This window comes from Cynoglossus semilaevis, chromosome 15, assembly GCF_000523025.1.
Source record: "Cynoglossus semilaevis isolate Cse_v1.0 chromosome 15, Cse_v1.0, whole genome shotgun sequence".
NCBI classification, from domain to species: Eukaryota; Metazoa; Chordata; class Actinopteri; order Pleuronectiformes; family Cynoglossidae; genus Cynoglossus; species Cynoglossus semilaevis.
In genome coordinates, this window is record NC_024321.1 from 7,730,635 (window position 1) to 7,751,527 (window position 20,893).

Sequence of the window (20,893 nt, forward strand, 5' to 3'; positions counted from 1 at the left end):
TTATGTCCTAGGCTGTTCACTTCCCCGCTCGTTCAATCCATTTAAATCTCATATTCCCTGAACCTCCACAGTTTTTAGTCCAACTCATGTTTCAACTAGGACAGAGTGTGCACACAGGTTACTGCTGAAACATGTTTATGGCACTGACAGCATGGATGATAGTAAACATTATGAGGAAGTATGATATAGAGCTGTGTTAGTGCCAAGATGTTGACATGAGAAATGAGCTTCACAGCCTCACAGTTTAACAGTTCTCAGCTTCACAAGTGAACAAGTAATTTGTTTTACATGTAAAGAACACACACACACACACACACACGAGGCTATAGTCAGTATTTCTACACTATCTATCTACTGTGTGTTCCCGGTCCCCTGGCTGCTGTAGCAGTCAGTCTCTTTGCACTCATTAGTGGACCCCTTAACACTTCAAAGAGGTCATGTCCTCAAGGAAAGGACCCTCAGCCCCAGCCTTGATCATAAAAACCTAAGAAGGAATACACTCGGAATTCCTGGCTGCCACTGATTTTCTGTCCAGGAACATTTTTCAAATCGAAGACAAACCAGAGCTATTTGGAGCATCAGCAGCAGAGACGATTGGTCACACCACTTAGACACACTAAGAAGGTGGTGGAGCAGTAAGTGAAGGCAGTGGAAGTATTGATGTATAAATATATATATATATATATATTTTGATAGGTAGTTAGTACTTACCAAGCACAGTAACCACAGCACTGGTCATTGCTGTACCCTCAACATTTCTGGCGATGCACTCGTACAGACCTTCATCATCTTTCTTCACCCTCTCGATATTGAGGATTCCATTTTCCCCCAGGGTCACACCTACAACACAACACATTTAGTCCAAAAAGTAAAAGTAAAATAAAGGTGTATTTTTAGTTCATTTTACTGTCGTAAAATGTTTCAGATGATTGCAGCCTTCATATAGAAACCCTGTTCCCTGGGATTATATAAGATTTTTCTCTCAAGTCTTGAATATGAATTCTAAGTTATTTTTAAGAATAGTAAAAGTATAACCTCTGGTTACCTGGGCCTTCCTCCACTCGTACTTTGTTTTTGTACCACATAATGTCAGGATATGGAACCCCCTCGGCGAGGCACGCCAGTGTCAGGGTGGTGCTACAGTTCACAACCTGATTGGTCAGGTTTTGTTTGAGCCAGGGGTGTTTTCGTTCTGTACCAAAATAAAAAATGGAGATGCTTTTGCAACTCATTGTGTACAAATACAAACACAGTCAGACTCTCATGACCAGTAACTGCTTACCATTCACAATAAGTGTGACTGGCTTCAGTTCCAGCCTTTCGTGAAACTTTTGTGCCCTGCACTTGTAGCCGGTGGTACTGTTTTTGGAGACGTTGCTCAGATGAAGAGACAGGGAAACGGACAACGGACTAAACTGCAGACTTGACACATTGAAGATGACGGTGTGGTTGGTGGAGTCCAACCACTGCAAATCTGTGTAGAGGTAACGAGCTGCCCGGCAGGTCAAAGTGAAATCATCTCCCTCCACGGCTGTCTGAGGTTCAGTAGTGATTTCCTTAGGGTTATCTGATGACACAAAGGTGAAGAGCATAGTAAATCAAGATCTTAAAACGTAGTTAAACTTTCAAGTAAACATGTGCTGCATTTTTAGGGCTAGATGTAATAAGTGTTTAGGTATTAAAGAATTAAAACAGTTACATTTGAGAATAATTGTTTAACCAATCAGCTACCTCTACCAGAACAGCCATAGGTTGCGTCTCACTTGATGAATGTAATCCTGCACAACAACATACTGTACGTAGATGCTGTGTGTAATAATCAGCCGGTGCATCAACGACATTTTTTTTTATTAATTTTGAAAGAGAAACATGTTCAGGAGAGAAGGATCACTGGCATGTGTTCTTGGAAATACTATTTCTGACAACAGTTTTGACACATAGCTGCTCGTCACCAGACCAGGAATGTCAAAATTGCAGTTATTTCCTGTTTCATCACTGTTAATTGAAAGCACGTTGCTCATCAAGAGCATTGCTGATGGAGATCCTGTGTTGGTCCAATTGGAGCAAAGCTGAGTCTCGGCCCCAGGGGAACCAGACTGTGCTTGTTTATTCAGATTGCTGGAAAGCATTCTGTGTTCAGTAAGAAAGGACAGCTGTTATTACAATTCTGCCTTTTTTAAGTGGCATTCGATCATTCTCTCTTTTCCTCTGCTCTAAAAGGGAATACAATTCCTTTTGGGAATTCTGCCTTCCTGCTAGACAAACCTTTGGCACTTCCTGGCATTCCTCACAGGTTTTCACCTTCTTTGACTTTTTTTAAGGGCCCAAGGCCAATACTTCACCCTGGTGAGATTCACTATTGTTGCAGAGAATGAAATACCAAAAACATAAATGTGTGCAACAACACTGTTAACTATTCCTCCGACTATTACATAACTGTCTGACTCTGAAATTCATTTTTTGGGAACATTTGGAAATGCTCAGGTGCACGTAAAAAGGTAGATTCTCAGAGCAGAAGCTTCACTGAGAAAGAGGAATGACCGGAATTGCCTTAGAGCAGGAATTCAGTTATTCATAGGGTTTTTTTTTTTTTTTAAACGCGTGCCATTATGGTGCTCCATATGGCTCAGGACATGTTTTGCCTTTCTTCCGCCCTGAAGCCACTCAACTACAGTGGAGGATGGTTTCAATTAACTGGTCTCCTTATTGCACAATACAATCTGTACATCCATCCCCTCTTCTCACAGATCACTGCTGCCTGTGCTGTTTGTGTAGATCATCTTGAAGGATCCAGAGCACAATAAAGTTTGCTTTGCAATCACAATAAAAACAGTTAAGTACTGTACCTCCCAACGCACCTTCCACTGTTATATACCACGTAATAGCAATCTACTCACCATACACATAAAAGGGCATCACCATGGTGCTGGACCCAATCTCATTCGTGGCAACACAGAAGTACTTCCCTGACACCTGGGCCTCCCCAATCACCAGCGTACCCACAGTCTGCAGAGGAATATTATTGATAGTAACACTGATAGTGCAAACATAATGACTTACAACAGCAGGTGTTCAACAAAAGTGTTTTGTTTAATGTCAATCATATTATTAAATTTATTTATTCTTCACTTTTTGAGTTCTCCATTTCCCTTTGTTTTGTCAGAAATGCACTGCACACATATACAATTACATAAATTAATTACAAGCCCCCCCTCCATATATATATATACTGTATATATACTATACTGTATATATATATATATTGAAGCAATGTTTTGAAGACTGGAATAGATGGACGTTATTTAAAAGAGTTAATTTTGGCCCTTGACCAACGTGTGTGTGGGCTCTGATTAGTGTTTGTACGAACATCTGTTTTGCGGGGGGGTGGGGTGGGGGGCTAAATCAAAGAGAATGAATAATAATGTGGTTGTATATTGTCTGGGTGTATGCTGGCCTGAACTTCCTGGATTTGTAGTAGCCATTGTGTCAAACACACCAGTGAGGCCGTGAAAACACTTTTAGCAGCCGTTACAATGGTCAAACAAGAACAGTGCACTGAAATGAAAACTTTCCTGAACTTCTACCTTTACACGAGAAAAAAAAACATTAAACAAACGGAAAATAGCGAAAATAGAGTTCAAAAGTTTTTGTGTAACAAATATTGTGATTGTTGTTTATTCTTCCACCATCTGCCTCGTGTGATGTTTTTAATCTTAGTTCATGTTTTCCATGTTTTTCATGGCTGCAGACAAACACAAATGAAAAGACTAAATCATACTGACCACTTCGTGCACCAGTGACATTTGTCAACGCACCAGAAGAGCAGCCCTGTGTATATAACGTTACAGTCGTTACTCACCATAATGTAACTCAATCTTATAAACAGCCACTTAAAAGGTTGTACACAGTCCCTGTGAGGTGACCTGAGCAGGCGCTCTGTGACCTCTGTGGCTCCGTGTGCCCACGTCCTTCCCCTGTGGTTTTGTTCGCCCCGTGACTAGGGCCAGTCTTCCTCTCTGCTGGGCCTTCTGTGGAGCCACTGTGAGGCCCAGCCCCAGGTCCGTTCTTATTCAAATGCCAACACAATTTATGTAATGTGACAGCCAGGAATTCACTCCGACAAATCCCTCTCTCTTTTTTTTTGCTGGTTGTTATCATTGACCCAAAGTCCTGCCTCTATGAAAGCGCTGGCATTTAGCCTCAGATTGGTCAACTTTGCATTAAATCAGTCAGCAAGATATAAGGTTTGACATTTGGTTAAACAAATCTCATGCTGTTCAGTAGAAAACCAGCAATGATCAGAAGTTAGAATGATTCTTTGCTTTAAAAAGCTGATTTCAGTGATGATGTGCCCCTATGTGACCTTGTCTGCCATAGGAGACGTTTCAACCTAATCCTATGGACCTAATTCATCTTAAAGTAGTAGAGGCCTGCTCCTAATTTGTTTGGAGTGAACGCTGCTAACCGGTAACATGCTTCCACCACAACATTTCAAGCAATGACTCCAGCTGAATTTTTTGTGTATTTAGGCCCCCAGCACTGATAATGGGTGGAGATAAAAACTGAGTGACTCCAACTCAAGTGCAGACAGAAACAACCCAATAGTATAGGACTACTATATTATACTATCAGAAGAATACAGAATACAATGTGACTTTAATTGCATTTGGTATTGAAGCATCACAGTCTTCATGATTCTGCTCTGATAGTGAGCTTCACTGCAGATACACTGGAATGATGAACAATAAATCTATTTGCTCCTTATGTTCCAATTTTTTTGTATTTATAAATATGATATATCCAGTTTTTCTGGAAGTTTATTCCAAGATATAATTATGGGAAATGCTTCGATGAAAATCTCCCATTTTTCAAGGATGACTGCCAAAGGCCTTTGCACGGCTTTTATTTCAATAAAAAACTAATTCAGACAAATGAAATCATTCTCAGTCAAGTGCTTCATCACTGCCAGTATAAAGCACGGTTGTGAGGATTTATGGATTTCAGACGTTGAATGTGACTCTTCAAGCTGTGGTCACATTCAACACATAGCCAAGACCTAATAGCTTTTGGCTGTTCCTTGGATATTTGCACAACGACTGCAGTGATCACCGTTGAGTTGGTCACTGCTGTTCGTCAGTCACATATTACAGTCAGCAGCCTGCGCTTACAGTAAATACATATGACACTTTCAGAAGCATGCACAGGGAGGTGAAACTCTTACCTTGGTTCTATTTTTAACCAGATCATGCTTGCTGCTTATGCTTTTAATCCAGTTGCGGGAGTAATTTCCCCTGTCATCGGTGCTGACAGGTATTGGCTCAGTGTAAGACACACAACTGCGGAACAGAAATAGGATTCACTCATGTGATCACTGCTGTGTGTGTAAAACAGATAGATTAATTAGTGTGACTTTCAGATTTTTTCTGTCCCTGTCTAGACCCTGTTGTCTGGGTTACAAAACCTAAAGAAACTATTGGACTCCCTACCCCCCGCTCCCAATCCCTTCACCACCCACAGTGAGGAACAATCAGCCTGATGAGAGGCAGAGGAGGAAACGACAGCAGCGACAGGATGGGTTGTACTATGCGTCCTCTCATACAGGAACCCCTTCCAGCCCCCCATTCCTTCTGGTCCGAGGAGATAACTTTGTTCGTAAGACCTTGGAGGTCAACAAGGCACAGCTGATAACTTCTTAACCTACTGATAAAGACACTGCCATACAATGTCTGCTGCCTGCAGCGCCCGCCTCGGTCCACTTCCACATCAATCCCTGCTCACCTGTAAACCCTTTTCTGCTAATATCCAAAGATTTGGATTAGAAGTGATCTTGAAGGTCTACATGGAGGATTTACAGTGACAGGTAGCCAGCAGGGTCAGAACCACATAAAACAAATATTATTGCACAATTGGCCTCCCACCAGGCTCTGGCTGTTCTTACTCTCATTAGCTGCCTGCCACTGCTGAGGCACTGTTCCTGTTGCCAGCTCTCATTATCTTCAGTCTGGTAGTAAATGCTACTGTGACTAAGTCACACTCAGCTTTTGTTAAATGATAAATGTTCAAAGAACAAGTAAATGTTTTACATATTTATGTATAGAACTGTAATTGCTATATTTCATAACCTGAAGGCAACGGGACCTTGTTTTCTCAGTCTGTAACCATCAGGTTCACCACTTCCCATGACAACCCAGGACTGTGTTGTTAATTACCCAGTATTCATACCATGTCACTCATAAACTCAGTCATGAATACAGCTCTGTTGACAAGGAATGTTAAATCTATACATTGTACAATAAAAAATTAAGCCAAAACAAATGCTAATAAAACATAGATCAGACCCTAAGGGCAACATGGCTTTGACTAATCTATCATAACACAAAAAATGTGTAAGAATTTGTATTATGGTGACTCACTCTTTAAGCATCGGGTCTGAGCGACATGGCTGCCAAAACCAAGTAATGTTCGGCGAGGGAAACCCGTAAGCACTGCAGGTTAGCTTCTGTTGCTCACCAAACATCTGGGGCTTAACTTCCAAAGTAGAAAGCTCCTCCAAAATAGTTGGTTTGACTGTGAAAGAGAGAAAAGAAAGTAGACAAACTCAGGTGCAAAGAAAAAAAAAATCACTGACACAGTGAAGAAACAACGAGAGAGAAAAGGCAACAGGTTCGGTCATCGATCTAAACAATCCCAAAGCTATCCACTGTGGAATCTCGTAATGGCTTTATAATGAGGAATGACAGTCATGATGAATAGCTGTGAAAAGGTGCCACTGACACTAGTTGTCCTTTAGACACTGTGTATAGGAAGAATGACAGGATGATTAGGTAGCCTGAGGGCTGTAGGTCAAAGGACGACCCCACTGTGGCCCATGGCCAGGTCAGTGAATCCACCATGTGCACTGTGATTAGCAGCAGACAAATATCCTCACTCTATCTCAGGAGCTGAGCCCACACCACAGCCGTTCTGTCTGTTCTTAACAGCTGAGACACACAGTTGGTCCTCCGTTTCGCACAACACACACGTCATTACATAAATCCAAATAATGTTCTGTGATAGTTTTAAACAAGTGATGTATATAGTTCCTAATTCCTAATAGCTTCCTAATTAATACCATTTATGGCTCTTCACATCGTTTGCCTGTATATCACTGCTCGTCTCTGTGTTAGTGTGATAACATAGATAACTGATGATGTTTCAGTGATTTATGTTTTGAATATTTATTAATTATTATACTTCCAAACCCCTAAAATGTTCTTCTTATAATGTGTCATTTATTCTTATGCTGTCCTTCAATGACATGCATTTATCCCGTTGCTTGCGTAAGCTGCATTGTGCACTCACATAGTGAGCATGCCTATAAATGCTGGGGACTAGGGAGGTCTGAACGGCTGGAGGCTGCGTGCAAGCCATTTACACACTGCAAAAAAAAAAAAAAAAAAGCCCCTTCAAAAGAGCCCCAATAATCAACAACAGCTGCCCTGGCTACGTCAATCCTGCCTTGGAATCAACAAGCTCTCAAATTCCTTTCATACTGGGCCTGCTACCTGCCGTCCAGTGAACTGAACTCAAAGCATCCAAGGCACAGCGGCAGCCTCTGTCCAAAGTCAGAACACAATATAATTTCCTCAAGATTTTAAAGTCATTATCATTGTTTTATTTTACCTTCTACTGATACAGTAAAGCTCAAATTCCTGAACAGGCCTTTGGCTACGTTGCCCAGCCTTAGGGTGAAGTCCCCGGCGTGGTTCTTCTCCTGCACATCGTAGATCGTCAAGCTGTAGCGCGTCATGTGGTAACAGGTGGAATTCTTGATAGGGACTCCATCCTTATACCTGGAATTGGAAGGAATCAAACAATTACATTTTTATCAGCACATACACATAGGTATTGTATTGTATTTATATCATTTAAAATTTAAAATGAACAAGAAAAGAAATATTCTTTCACCTATATTTAAAATCCTTGTAAATTCTACCTATCTTTGCAACCTTTACCTCAGTCTTTGAGCAATGCTGGTTCCCAGCAACGTAAAGTCCCATTTCTCTGAGTCTGTTAATCACTGGCTTACACCCACTACACTGTAGTGTGAAATGGAGTAATAATGCAAGAGCTACGTGACCTCTGTGGTGTTCAAAGGTAACGCAATTTGTTACTTACCACGTGACTACGTCGGGTTTAGGCAAAGCAGTGACCTTGGGGTCAAGGACAAGCCGTTTTTCTCCTTCTCTGACAGACACAAACCGCTCATTTCGGTAGGAGACATTGATGAATGGATGCTCTACACAAGGCAAGAATAAAAATATTGGAAATTGTGCTGCTCAATTCTAAATCCAAAGTTCTGATATGCAACATGCCCCTCACCATAGACAATAACTTTTGCTTTGGTAGTGTTGTAAATCCAGGGATCAAGCTCTGCTCTGCAGGTGTACCAGCCCTTGTCCTCTGAGGTGATGTTCGATAACACCAAAGCATTGCTCCTCACATGGACCGCGGCTATGTTAAGAGGGTTCTTGATTGAATGACGAAGACTTCTCTGTAGAAACAAAATGATGAATCACCTCCATTGCTACATCTCTTTGAACAGTCATCTGTGACCATGCAACGACTATGTACAGGTCACAAAGTCTCTGATAAGTCCTGGACTTACATCCTTTTGTGGAATCTCCCAGGTGAAGTTGATTCTTCCATTGTACTCGGTCTCACCAGTGCAATTCAGGATGAGGGTGTCTCCAACCAACACCTTGATGCGATCTGGTGTGATTTTTACATTTTTCAGTTCTTTAGCTGCAAACACAGACAACATAGGACTTTAGGGAGCCATCCTTTTTAGCATTACACTTTTTCCATGAAAGAGAATATAACTAAAGAAGACTTACCCTGTACATAAGGGTAATACAATGAGTGGAAACTACGGCCATTTATCACAGTTTTGCAGTTAAGCGTGATGTAGTGTTTATAGGGAATCCTGAATCCCACTTTTGGATCCCACTCCATTCCCGTAACATTATTGTGTCCTGTAGTCCGCCACTGAAATGAAGACGGTAGAACAGATAGGCTCAGTGAGTGCTCGCTAAAGATATTTGGTGACCTTTGTGATAGCAAGGATCATTAAGCCATGTAGAGTGCAGTAGAATACACTGGTTAAACTTGATTTAACACGTAAGTCATGCTCTGCTGGGCTCAGCTGGACCCACAGATGTGAGAGTGAAGGTCTAATTATTTTCTGTCATCCTGCATAGTTTACTCTCCACAAATCATGAGAGCGATGGAGCACAAGTCATTGCCAACTTGGAAGAGGATGTACTGCTGTTTGTTCTCATGCCAGAGATTTGCCTAGGAGAGGAGCCAAGGAAAGGAAAGGAAGGACGGAAAGGGAGCAGGAAGGAGGAATGTCACATAGAGTTTCAAATAGCAGGAAAATTCTCAAATCCACTATGTGTTCCATCTGAGTCAGGGTTGTTTGTCCACAGTTGGCACAATGACACAACTGTCACAACAGATATGACAAAATGACTTTCATGCAATTTTCCAATTAGGGTTTTGTAGAGTTTCTACTGTATGAAGGTGAATCATGATGTGAAGTCACAGATGTAGACTCATTCCTGCCGACGTCTCCCCCTTCATCCATTCAGAATCAGGGAGCTGTCACAGAGTATTTATCTCTGAGAGTTACCTGTTGTTTCCTGTAGTACAATACAGTGTGTGCAGTGCATTTCCTGATGTTCTTAAGAGACGAAGGTCTAAATTTAATCTTAGAGTCTATTATGAGAAACACACTCTTGGAACACCTTCCTGCTCTTACAGGAAGTAGACAGGATGACTCCCTTCGACGCCCCTGAGCTTCCCTTAGACATGCCACTGTCTCTGTTCTGTTTCTGCCTGTTGGTGTGAGAACCAGTGACCCCGCCTCACAGGCAGAGAGTCAACACTTCTTTTTTTCTCAAGACATGACAAACAAGGAGGTAAAAATAACAAAGGTAAATGTTGTTCTTGATATAAATCAAGGTAGGTCAATAAAATAGTCATTTTAAGTTGATAATGATCTGCACGTCTACCATGATGCTGTTAATAATGTGTTTCTGGAGCTTTGTCACGTTCAACACATGTTCTACAAGACAACACGGAATATGGACAACACATGGCAATCATGTTGTGACGAGTTAATAAGGAGCAATGAAGATTCTATACGGGTCAGTATCTATGACGAAAATAGTGACATCTTACCCCTATGAGGGTTACCACAGCATCAGGAGAAGTGGTACGGCAGGGGACCGTAATCGTCTCATCCCTGAAGATGCCCAGGGCAAAATCAGAAGCTGGCTCAACGAAAGCTTGATTTGGATCTATGTCATAAGACAGGATAGAAAAGAATGTTGTTAAAATATAAAACACAAAGATGCACTTTAAGACTTTAAATAAAACAGCCTTTCAGCCTTTTAATAGAAAAAAAAAGAAAATGTGCAGTGCAATTAAATTGGGGCATTGTCAGCAATGTTGATGTCAAAATGATCAAATCCTAGCTAGATGTCAGCAGAGTGCACAAATTGATCACGGCACAGAGAGTTCCCAATGGGCAGCCAGCCATCACACCAGAGCTGTGGGAACTTCAAGGCTGCACAAACAGTCTGCCACTGATGTGAGGTCAAGCAGCAATGCTGTGATAAAGACACTATTATTTGAAGAGTAAGCATGAAAATGATCTAATAAACAGATGGAGGGCTTTGAAAAGAGATTGTTAGACTAAACACAGGCAGCGAGCGCTGCGGGTAAGTTTTTGGTGAAGAAGAAAAAGAAAGTTCATGTAAAGTTGGTTAACATGCCTTTACAACTACTCATCATCATTTTAAGCAAATTGGTTATTATACCATATGTTTGAAGGTTCCTGGAAGAGTTTCTCTTTTATTGTTGTTTAAACATATAATGACAGTATTTGCAAAACATCCAAGGTTAAAGTCATAGCCATTTTTAATAAAAAAAAAATCCTGGGTCAATTCCAAACCCTAAAAGAAACTCATTTGAATTGAAAGTAGATTTGTGTTTTTGAATAAAGGCTGAGCAAATTCACATGTTGTAATTACACATTAACACAGTTGGTATTTTTATAATGCAAGTCTCACTGACCTAAAGTTGACTCAGATGAGCAACACATGGACTATTTTTTTGTACATACTGTAGTCTTGGGGACAAACAAACAACCAAATCTAGACAAGGCCATCTACTTAAATATCTCAAGGGCAGTCTTACAGTAACTACTGCCCTCTGACACTTTAGAGAAGATGAAGGAAAACAGTAGCAGGAGCCGGAAATCACAGTCAATGAACAGGGTTTCCTGTGGAATCACATTCAACTTTTCCAGGACTAAAGAAACCAGTTCCTGTCTCTGTCTGACTCATTTCATGGGGCACTTAAGCAACTGCAGTACAATTTAGTCAGCATCCTGAATTCAAAATCTTAATTAATTTGATATATTCTGATTATTGCTACCCCTGTTTCTTTCTTAACACACCATTGTCTTGTTTTTTTCCCAATGTATTCACTCTAACAATGAAAATAAATAAACATGTAATGTATTCACTTGTCTCTAACAATGAAAATAAATAAACATGTTCTTTGCAGGTCTCACCTCTGACAAAGACATATGTTGAGATGGTGTGGGCAGAACCATCTTTGGTGTAACTGCAGCTGTAACTGCCCGTGTCGTTGCCGATTAAGTGTGTGACTGTCAGTCTGCTGCAGTGTGAATGAGGGTGATGTCTGAATGGACACGGCTCCTCCTTCACACCCTGCGATGAACTGTTACGATAGGCCAGTGTCCAGTGCAGCCGGCCAGGTCCTCTGAAAGAAGACAGAGAGCGGGGGACCAGACAGATGAATGAGGGGGAGATGAGTGTACTTCGTTTATCACAATGGGCTTCAGGAAGACAATCAGATAAACAGCAGGCCATTTTTATGTTGACGTTTGTGAGGTTTCATGCTTTAAAATGCTGATCCCTTTTAAAAAACTCAATTTGAATATTACAGCATTACACAGTCAAGGTTAAGAATAAAAAAACCACACCACAGGTTTCGTTAAGGTTCATTGAAATACAAATATATATATATATATATATATACAGTCAATTGTAATTAATGAATGAATTAAAATCATTTACTGAGTTTGTAATAGAAGAAATATTAATGTAAGTACGGCACTGCCGAAACTGGACATTTCTAGCAGATCAAAGCTGACAATGACCTCGCAAGTTCAGGGTGGCAGCTGTAGCCTCACCCCTTGAGGCTTTGCACCAACGTTCAGTTTATTTGTCCTTAATCTTGACTCAACCCCGATAACTCGAGGTTTCACATGGGAACGTGGTATTTTCTTGAATGGCTTGCTTGACTAACACATTCTTTCCACGCAGCATCTATTTTAAATCTTTCATTAAAGAGATCCCACAGGAGCATCAGACATGTTTTGCATACCACTGCCTTTGCCTGCAGAATTTCGGGTCAAGTGATCTCCACCTCTTAGCCAGACACAATCAACAAGACGGTTGAGCACGAGCCAAGCATCATAACTCATAGCCTTTTAGGGAATCATTACATTACATAGACATGGTACATTCCAGCTAAGTGATGTATGACTCACTAAATTTAGGTTTAAATAATAAAAAAAGCACATGGATCCCACAGCCTCTGGAGGAAATGGACAGTTAAATGTGAACCACCAGCACCACTGGATCCTGTTGAGGATTGACCCGTGCTTTTTTTGTAGCCAACAAGTGTCATGAGAGCCAGCTATGTCCTTTTTATTTCCCCCTTTGGCTACTTTACATGAGTCTCATCTTTATGGCCATGGTTCACATTTTTGTGTCTTAAATTTAAACTATCTCCAGTCCATCTGACCTCTGAGTTCTGACCCGGAAAGGGCAACAAGGGAATTAAATATAGAATAGCTTCCACAAAAACTTAGATGCGCAAAATAAATAATTTTTTTTACTAGTTGCAACGTTATTATAATAGCTTCCACAAAAACTTAGATGTGCAAAATAAATATTTTTTTTTACTAGTTGCAACGTTATTATCTCAACATCATATCGGTTTACAATTGAAAGTGTGTGTGTATTACGTACCTGCAGGTAAGATGTAATGTGTCGTTATATTTGTGAACCATGGGATTGGTCGAGGGCAGGATCCTAGGTGAGTTTTCTCTTTCCAAGTGTCCTGTTGGATACAGTACATGAAGATTATTTTTTTAGCTTTCAGGAAGAATTTCTGCATGAGCAGCTCTGCTTATTTATAGGTCTAATGGTGTTCAACATAAGAATCCCTAGGTTTCTCCTTACTTTCTAGTCATGTGTCACATCACATTTGTTACTTCCTTTTTTTATTTTTATTATTTACCAAATTCTCTGAAATAGGTCATTGTGGTGGAAAGAAAGTCTCTCCAAATTTGTGCAACTATTATCAACAGAGACAATAGGGTTATACAACATTGTAATGTTATGCTCTCATGCTGCTGACATGCTTTCAGTTCGCACACATATAAGGGAAACACATGCATACAGAGATATGGGAAATGGGTACACCTGCACTTTCTAACATGAAGAAAGGGAGCAGAGAAAGAACAGAAACAGCTGCTGAGGGCTGACACTGGCATTGACTCTGAATACTGACTTCCTCAGTGTGTATTATAGCATCATTGTTTTATTGACCAAGGTTATAGACAAAAAAAAGCTGGCTCACACACTTGTTCATGTTTACCACAGAATAGATTAATATTGATATTGTTAAAATAGAAATTATTCTCAGTTGTCTCAATAGTCTCTTTTACCAAGTTCCCAGAATTGGCAGCAAGTTTTTTTTTTAATTGCTATAAAATTAGGTCAGCCATAAATCTTACAGGAGTAGGCCCCTGAGACCAGTTAAATATAAATCCTATACAGCCTTGACTTATGTGCCAATGTGATTGTTTGTATCTGGTTCAACACAAGAACATCTGAAAAAAAACAACAACTCTAAATTCCAATGGCGTGCTTATCCCTTCAAACTGCCTGATTTCTGCTCTATTCCACTCAGTAACACGCAACAGATGGATAAATCAGCAGGGCCCCCAGCAGCCCACTAAAAAAAGAGGGGGAAAAAAAATTTCATCCAACCGCTGTCCTCTCAACACTCACACACTCAAGACTTCCACTTGCCCTGTAGTCTCCACAAAACTGACCTCAGCAAGCATCCCGACGCCCCTAACCCCCTGTAACAGCTGTGTGTTGCATTCATCCAGCAGATTGGCTGAAAATGCCAGAATTGTCCTTTTTGTGTTTCTTCAAAGAGTCAAGAAGCTGGTTCTCATTAAGAGCCATTAAAAAGAGGACAAGCATGGAACAAACTGAGGCCGAGGCTGAATGTGTGATTTCCTCTTCCCTTTGTCAGTACACACTGACCAGACCAGAACTGCAGGGACATGTTGTCAAACTGATTTTTGACACTAGGCCCAGAGAGTTCACATTAGTACCTTCATACTCTTCATGTCCTAAATGAAAAATGGAAGTGGCACAGTGGAGAGTGGAAAGTTGGTTCTTTCCAACCAGCAAATACATTTGAACTTCAGACTGTGAAAATTCCAGGACGGAGTGTGGAGTTTTGGAATGTCTGTTGCTGAAAATATAATGTATTTATCGACTGATAAGTTTCAGGCTTTGTTTAAACATGTGATTTTCACATATTTATTTTCTTCTTTTTATCTTACTGGGGCAGTGGTGGCTTGGTGGTTAAGGAAGTGGACTTGGGTCCGGAAGGTTTCAGTCCATCAGCTGCCAAGTTACCACTGAGGTGCTCTGAGCATGGCACCGTCCCCACACACTGCTCCCCTGTTCACTTTGGTGATGGGTTAAAATGCAGAGGTCACAATTTCTGGTGTGCAGTGCTGAGCTGTGTACCAATGACAAGTAGTTCACTTTACTTTTCTATTTATTTCTGGAATCAAGTACTGCGCAAGAAAATATGTGGTGAGACAAATATAAAATCAGGAAGTACTAAAGTGACTTCATTATTACACAAGAAAAACGATAGATTGACATATCTTTTTTTTAAAAAAAAGCCTGATGAAAAACGAGTCTGTGTCTCTGTGGACATGGTGTTAAGTCATTAGCATGTAGTAATAATAATAATAAAGACAATTACAATTACATTTTTTTTGAGGGAATATTAACAGTTACAACATATCCTGACACAACATAGAGTATTTTTACTGCCATCAAGAGAAAGCTAAGAATTTGGCATATCAATCATGTCTTTAACTCAACTCAATTTTATCCATGTACGTCTGTTCCAACTAAATACACAATAGAAAAAGAAAGGAAATCATTATTTGACAACAGACTGCAAGGTCACCAGTTTATGACGCACCTTCACTGGACTCAGTCCAGTTGGACCACGGACAAACCGATGACCTAGAACTTCAATGACTTAGTGCAAATGTACAAAATGTCATCTAAAGGATCTGAAGTGTCAAATATTCATATTAAAAATGTAATGATGTCAGAATAATGTAATCATCATGTAGAAAAAATGGACATGGACAATAGTGTCAATAGACATTTTCCTAAAGACCTCGTTACAATTCGTTTTCCCTTACAGATATATACAATTTTGAGAAAAATACCTAAAATTTTGTAAGTTCACAATGAAAGGGATTTCTAAAATGTAGACTCATCTTTTTTAGTCTTAATGACCACTTACAGTATTGACATTAATTACCCATTTACATACCAACACAGCCATCAGGAAAACTTTTGGGTTAAATAGTTTACCAGAGGCACAGTGGCATGAGGACCAATGTTCTTTATTAGTACAGCTAACGTTTGCTGGTTGTATAAACAACGTGAAGTGGATGAAATGTATGAGAAAAGGGTGAAACCAGGAAACACATAACATGATCAATGCAATACCAAAGAAAGGGAAGTGTTCTTATAACCTCAACATTGTAAGGTTTCGATGGTATCATCCTGTGATGACTCGGACTGTAATTGTCTAAGACAGAAATCCACAACTTACTCAAACGTCAAGAATCAAGAATCAAAAGATTGACCCAAGTCTGTCAACAGAGCTGAAAACCACTTGCAGAAGTAAAGGGTTGAGGTTTAACTTTGATAGTGAATATTGCCACACTGGACCATGGTGAAACAGCTCCACCTTGCCAACTGCAGGGTGAAGACAACAGTTAGGGCAAGCGACTTTTTTATTAGCCATATATAAGTCTTTGGGGACTTAGAGGTAAAAAGGATCAGACTTCTCTTGAAAAAAAGGAAAATCTGGGAACATCTGGCCATGATGGGTGGCCATCCTGGGTTATATAAAGTTGAGTGGAGCTGACAAAGAAAAATCCTTTGCACAAGTATGCTGAATTGTCAATCCAGAAGATTTATGCTCTAATAATGTACGATTAGGAGTAGGCAGACAGAAGCTCCTTGAAATTGAAATCTCATGTGGGATTCAAAGAAAATATATTGCTAGCTCAGGATAGGTAGGCCTCCTATGGACCAGATGCTGCAAACATCCCTTAAGAAGAGCTCGGCTAAGCAATTTGTAAAGTTCAATAACTTAGAGTAAGGGAATGACTTTTTTGGCTGTGGATCAGTCTCCCAGTCCAGGTTCATGTGTGTGTGTTTCCGTTACCGACTGCTTTGCTTGGGCTTATATGGATCTGCTGGTGAGGAATGTATCCTTACTGCACTATGATGAACTTTTATCACACACAATTTCTACTGAATGTCAAATATCTAAGCAGAAATGATAAAACACCACATCAACTCCCTTTCATAGGAAAACATTATAAACAGAAACTTTTTTTCTTTTTTTTTCTCATAATGAAACAAAAATCAATGATTGATAGTGTTGTAAGCTCAAACCCTCAGGGACAACCCAAAATTTCTACATTCCATCATCACGCCCCACGTCACAAGCACCACAATGATTGTTGTGGATCATTGATTAGATCAGGTCTTATTTTGTTGGATGTCTATTTTAGAAATCATTACACCATTAGATGGATCATGCTTCACAGGACACCGAGTCAATATTATTGAATAAAATCTATCCTTTGCTATGCGGAAGGTTTAGTCATTAACTTCAGTTTAATCACAAATGATGACAAGATGACACGTAACACACTGACTAATGGCTCTAGCAGTCACTGGCCACTGCTTCCTCTCTGCTATTGTCTTGCGGACAGAGTTTTGACAGTTCAAAATTTCAAGTACAAGGAGTTGGGGAAGAAGTCTTTGCTCAGGTAGCGTGTCACACAAGCGTGACCTTTACTGGCCAGAACAATTCCAGGCTGCCTCCTGCCCCAGCGTCCGCTTCCTCCTTGTGTCTTTCCCACGCTTTGTGTGAGGACAGTGAAGGAAATCTACTTGAAAACATCACAGACAAAACTTGGGCTGAGAGTCTGTGTGTGTGTGTCTGTCTGAAGGCATTTCCTTTGTTTGGTCAGCCTGCTTATTTGGAAATAATGAAAAAGGTTTAACTACCACACCTGACTTGGTAGAAAAGTAGTGTGTTATCTTAGTGGGTGTTTTCAGCTGAGAAGGAGATGATGGGTTTAATTCTAAGGAACTGATCCTAACCTGCCTTCTAATCTGAAAAATATTCAAACAAATGTCAGTCCTTCAAATAACTCTTTCGGAATAAACAACTTATTATAATTAATTTAGAAAAGTTAAGATAAAAACAAATCAAAGACAACTCAAACTATATATAATATATAATTAGACAAACATTTTTAAAACGTTTACCACAGCTACCAGACAACTTTATTAACGTGTAATCATACAATTACAACTACCTCTAGTGGCTCATACGAGTGTTGCAACTTAAACTGCAGTCTAAGGTGAAATCAATGCATAGCAACAAACTCTAGAAAACAAGACAGTGACCAATGTGGGATATTATGTGTTTCGTTGTTAATTTTACCCGTTGTATAAAAAAATGTAGCTTCAATGCACAATTCAGCGCATCTATTATGTGATTCAATGTTGATGACCTATCTGTCAAATAAACACCGATATCTGCTTATCTGTGTTGTGAAAAACACGAATATACAGCATGCTAAAGTGACGACTTCTTACCAGTTGTGAATGATGAACACACAAAGAACACGGCCAGTTTGAAGCAGTCGGCTGAAGCCATAGTGCCAACTTCCAAAAATCCAAAGTCTGCCTTAGAATAAAAGCGTCACCGGTAGAGGAACCAAATTCCTGGTAAGCAACGGAAGTTTCTTATTCAGGCGACTAATTATACAGTCTCTGTGCACTATTTTGAACGGCCGTAAAATCCACAGAGTCCTTAGGTGTAGATTCCTCTGTATCCCATGACGCGCTCGCGGGGGAGCTCTCCTGCACAGCTGGACTCTCCGAGTCCTGATCCCGCACACACAGAGCCGGCCTGTGCTGCAGGCAGGTGCTCTCGAATAAATAGGTTAAAATGAATGGACGATAGAACGTAGTGAAAAAATAAATAAAACGAATGTTTGTGTTATTTCCCCGTTTCAGCAGCTTCCGCTTGAACCACAACCAATCCCTTACGTGCGTGTCTTGGACAGTTTCTCCTCCGGTTTCACTCACTGAAGCCTTTTCACTCCTCCGCGTGAGGCGCACTTTATGGAGACACGCAGAGGAAGGATGCAACGTCATTTTTTTGGGGTGGACATAACTGCACGGTGCGCTTAGGGAGGGGACCACATCAGAGGGAGGCTGCCTCCTCACGACAGAGGAGTGAATAAAGGAGACGCTACAGGAGAAATAATTCGCCCTTTCATTCATTTTATTAGGTATTTTTTGGTAATTAAATAATATCCCTGGCGTTTTCTAACCCATCTTCAAGTCAAGTTAACTTTATTGTCAGTTAAATAACGGTCCTCTCTGACTCGCAGTGCAAACAGGCAAGAAGAATATACGCCAACATTTTCTTTTTTGCAGGACCAACACATTCGATCAACTGGCTCAGTCTCACCCTCTACCCTGTCTTTTCTGTTACTAATGATTTCATGTCCTCCTTGTCCAGTTTAATCAATATCTCTCATCAGCACAGGTTCAAACATCTCAATGTAGCTTCTCTTATATTTCGCCTGCATGAAAAGTACTCCAACTCAGTTGTTCCTCTTATATTCTTGTTTACAAGTGAAACATGGGAAATAGTCTGATTAGAATTTTAACAATATTACATTGCAGTACCATTGAGAATATACCCATAAGTCATATGTTTAGTGAAATGTGTGTCATTCAAGTCCCATCAATCAGTGTACGCTGTACTCAAAGAGATTTGCTCTTAGCTTTGACAGCTAGTTTCATTCAAACACTTTGGAATGCTGCCATGGCTGATAGACATATCTGCATTAACAGTATACCTAATGAAGTGTGTCTCAGATTCAGTGCCCGAATCTCGTTTATCAGCAGATTGTTTAACTTCATCCAGTGGCATTTGTTTGCCACTTTAGATATAATCATTCTGTGCAAATTAGGGCGTTAAGGTCATAGCTGTTATCTAATCTGGTCAAAAAAGGACACAGAACATGTAAATAATCATCACAATTTCAGAATGTATTCATCTGCCAAATGTTTTGATAATAAAGATAGAACAAATGTATTTTTAACTGCCAAGGCAGGATACAGTGCTTTTTATATCAAATGTAAATAAGCCTCTCTTGTGCAGCTGTATACCCTGCAGAGTCTGGATGTGCTGCAGACTGTTTTCGTTTATCACCAAAACAATCACTTTGTCGTTATCTCTTCAGCATGAATTGTAAATAAGAACATCCTGTACTCACCTATACACACTTTTTTTTGGTGTAGCACAGAATAACTGTAAAAATCAAAACAAACAAACGAAAACCCATTAAAAACACAGCAAACAAGTTAAAACAACCCATTGTGTTGTGAATTCTTTGGCTTCTGTTGGCATACTGTCAACTGTTTGTATTCTTTTGAAAAGACTTGATGAAAATTAATTACTTAATACTTTTCACATAGCTACAAAAATTAAACATGTTAGTAAAAGTAGGGTCTGCTGTTTAGTTTAGTGGATAAGTCACTCATATTCCGACCATGTGTTTGTTTATGTTCTTTTAAAAAGCTAAATGTCAAAAGTCATTGTTGTCAATCTGGTGCTAAAGCAATCTTAAATTAACTTCATTTTCCTGTTTTTATAACTAAGCACAACACAAAATAACAGGCAGCACAAAATAAATAATACACATTCTGACCATTAAAGCAGACTTTTCAAAAATGTCTATATCACATAAAAGAGTGTCTGCAAGAAAATGTCCAAACTAAGACAACAATGTTCACATTTGAGTCGTCAGTGTGAAGGAGACATTCCCTTTGGGCCAAGAAGGCAGCAGATAAGTCTCCTTGATGAACAATTGCTGGAAGTTACTAGCTGAGAGGGGGGTGTATTTAAAGTGTTGTTTTTTTTTAGATTCTGGTGTTCACAATACACTACAGGGGGAACTAACTTTTACAGTTACAGCATGAATGCTTCCTTAAGCCTCAACAGCAGCATCTTCTTGGGTAAATGAACTAGTAGAAATAAACTCTTTCTTCCATATAAAAGAGTAGAAAATGTTTGATTATCTGCCCTGTGGATCAAACTATTGAAACCAAAATGAACTGAAAACACTGTCTCCAATAACCATTCAATACAGCAGATGGAAAGAATCAATTTCAAAGAATTTTCCAGGAGCTTTTGGCCAATGTAAAATGTTGTATTAATCTAATCCCCAATATGCAAGTTTAGGACTGTCAGAGAAAGTCTGAGTACCCAGAAAGAACCCCAAACATATAAGGGAACAGGCAATCTCCATATAGAAATACCATCATATGTTAACTGTCTGTAAACCAGTGACATTCTTGCTGTA

At 39.9% G+C, this 20,893-nt stretch overlaps 1 protein-coding gene across 2 annotated transcripts in view; it reads right to left on the reverse strand.

The window, feature by feature from the left end:
- Positions 1-18,628, reverse strand: part of kdrl (kinase insert domain receptor like) — a 57,093-nt gene extending 38,465 nt beyond the window's left edge. For both annotated transcript variants that reach the window (XM_008326734.3, XM_008326733.3), the window contains exons 1-15: positions 18,108-18,628; positions 13,113-13,203; positions 11,624-11,835; positions 10,225-10,343; positions 8,877-9,027; positions 8,648-8,784; positions 8,362-8,533; positions 8,158-8,278; positions 7,663-7,832; positions 6,414-6,567; positions 5,222-5,336; positions 2,898-3,006; positions 1,283-1,567; positions 1,046-1,192; positions 712-840 (exon numbers count right to left, since the gene is read on the reverse strand). In XM_008326734.3, the coding sequence (XP_008324956.1) occupies positions 712-840; positions 1,046-1,192; positions 1,283-1,567; positions 2,898-3,006; positions 5,222-5,336; positions 6,414-6,567; positions 7,663-7,832; positions 8,158-8,278; positions 8,362-8,533; positions 8,648-8,784; positions 8,877-9,027; positions 10,225-10,343; positions 11,624-11,835; positions 13,113-13,203; positions 18,108-18,168 (2,173 nt within the window). In that variant the 5' untranslated portion in view covers positions 18,169-18,628. The remainder of the gene's footprint in view (positions 1-711; positions 841-1,045; positions 1,193-1,282; positions 1,568-2,897; positions 3,007-5,221; positions 5,337-6,413; positions 6,568-7,662; positions 7,833-8,157; positions 8,279-8,361; positions 8,534-8,647; positions 8,785-8,876; positions 9,028-10,224; positions 10,344-11,623; positions 11,836-13,112; positions 13,204-18,107) is intronic.
- Positions 18,629-20,893: the final 2,265 nt, after the last annotated feature.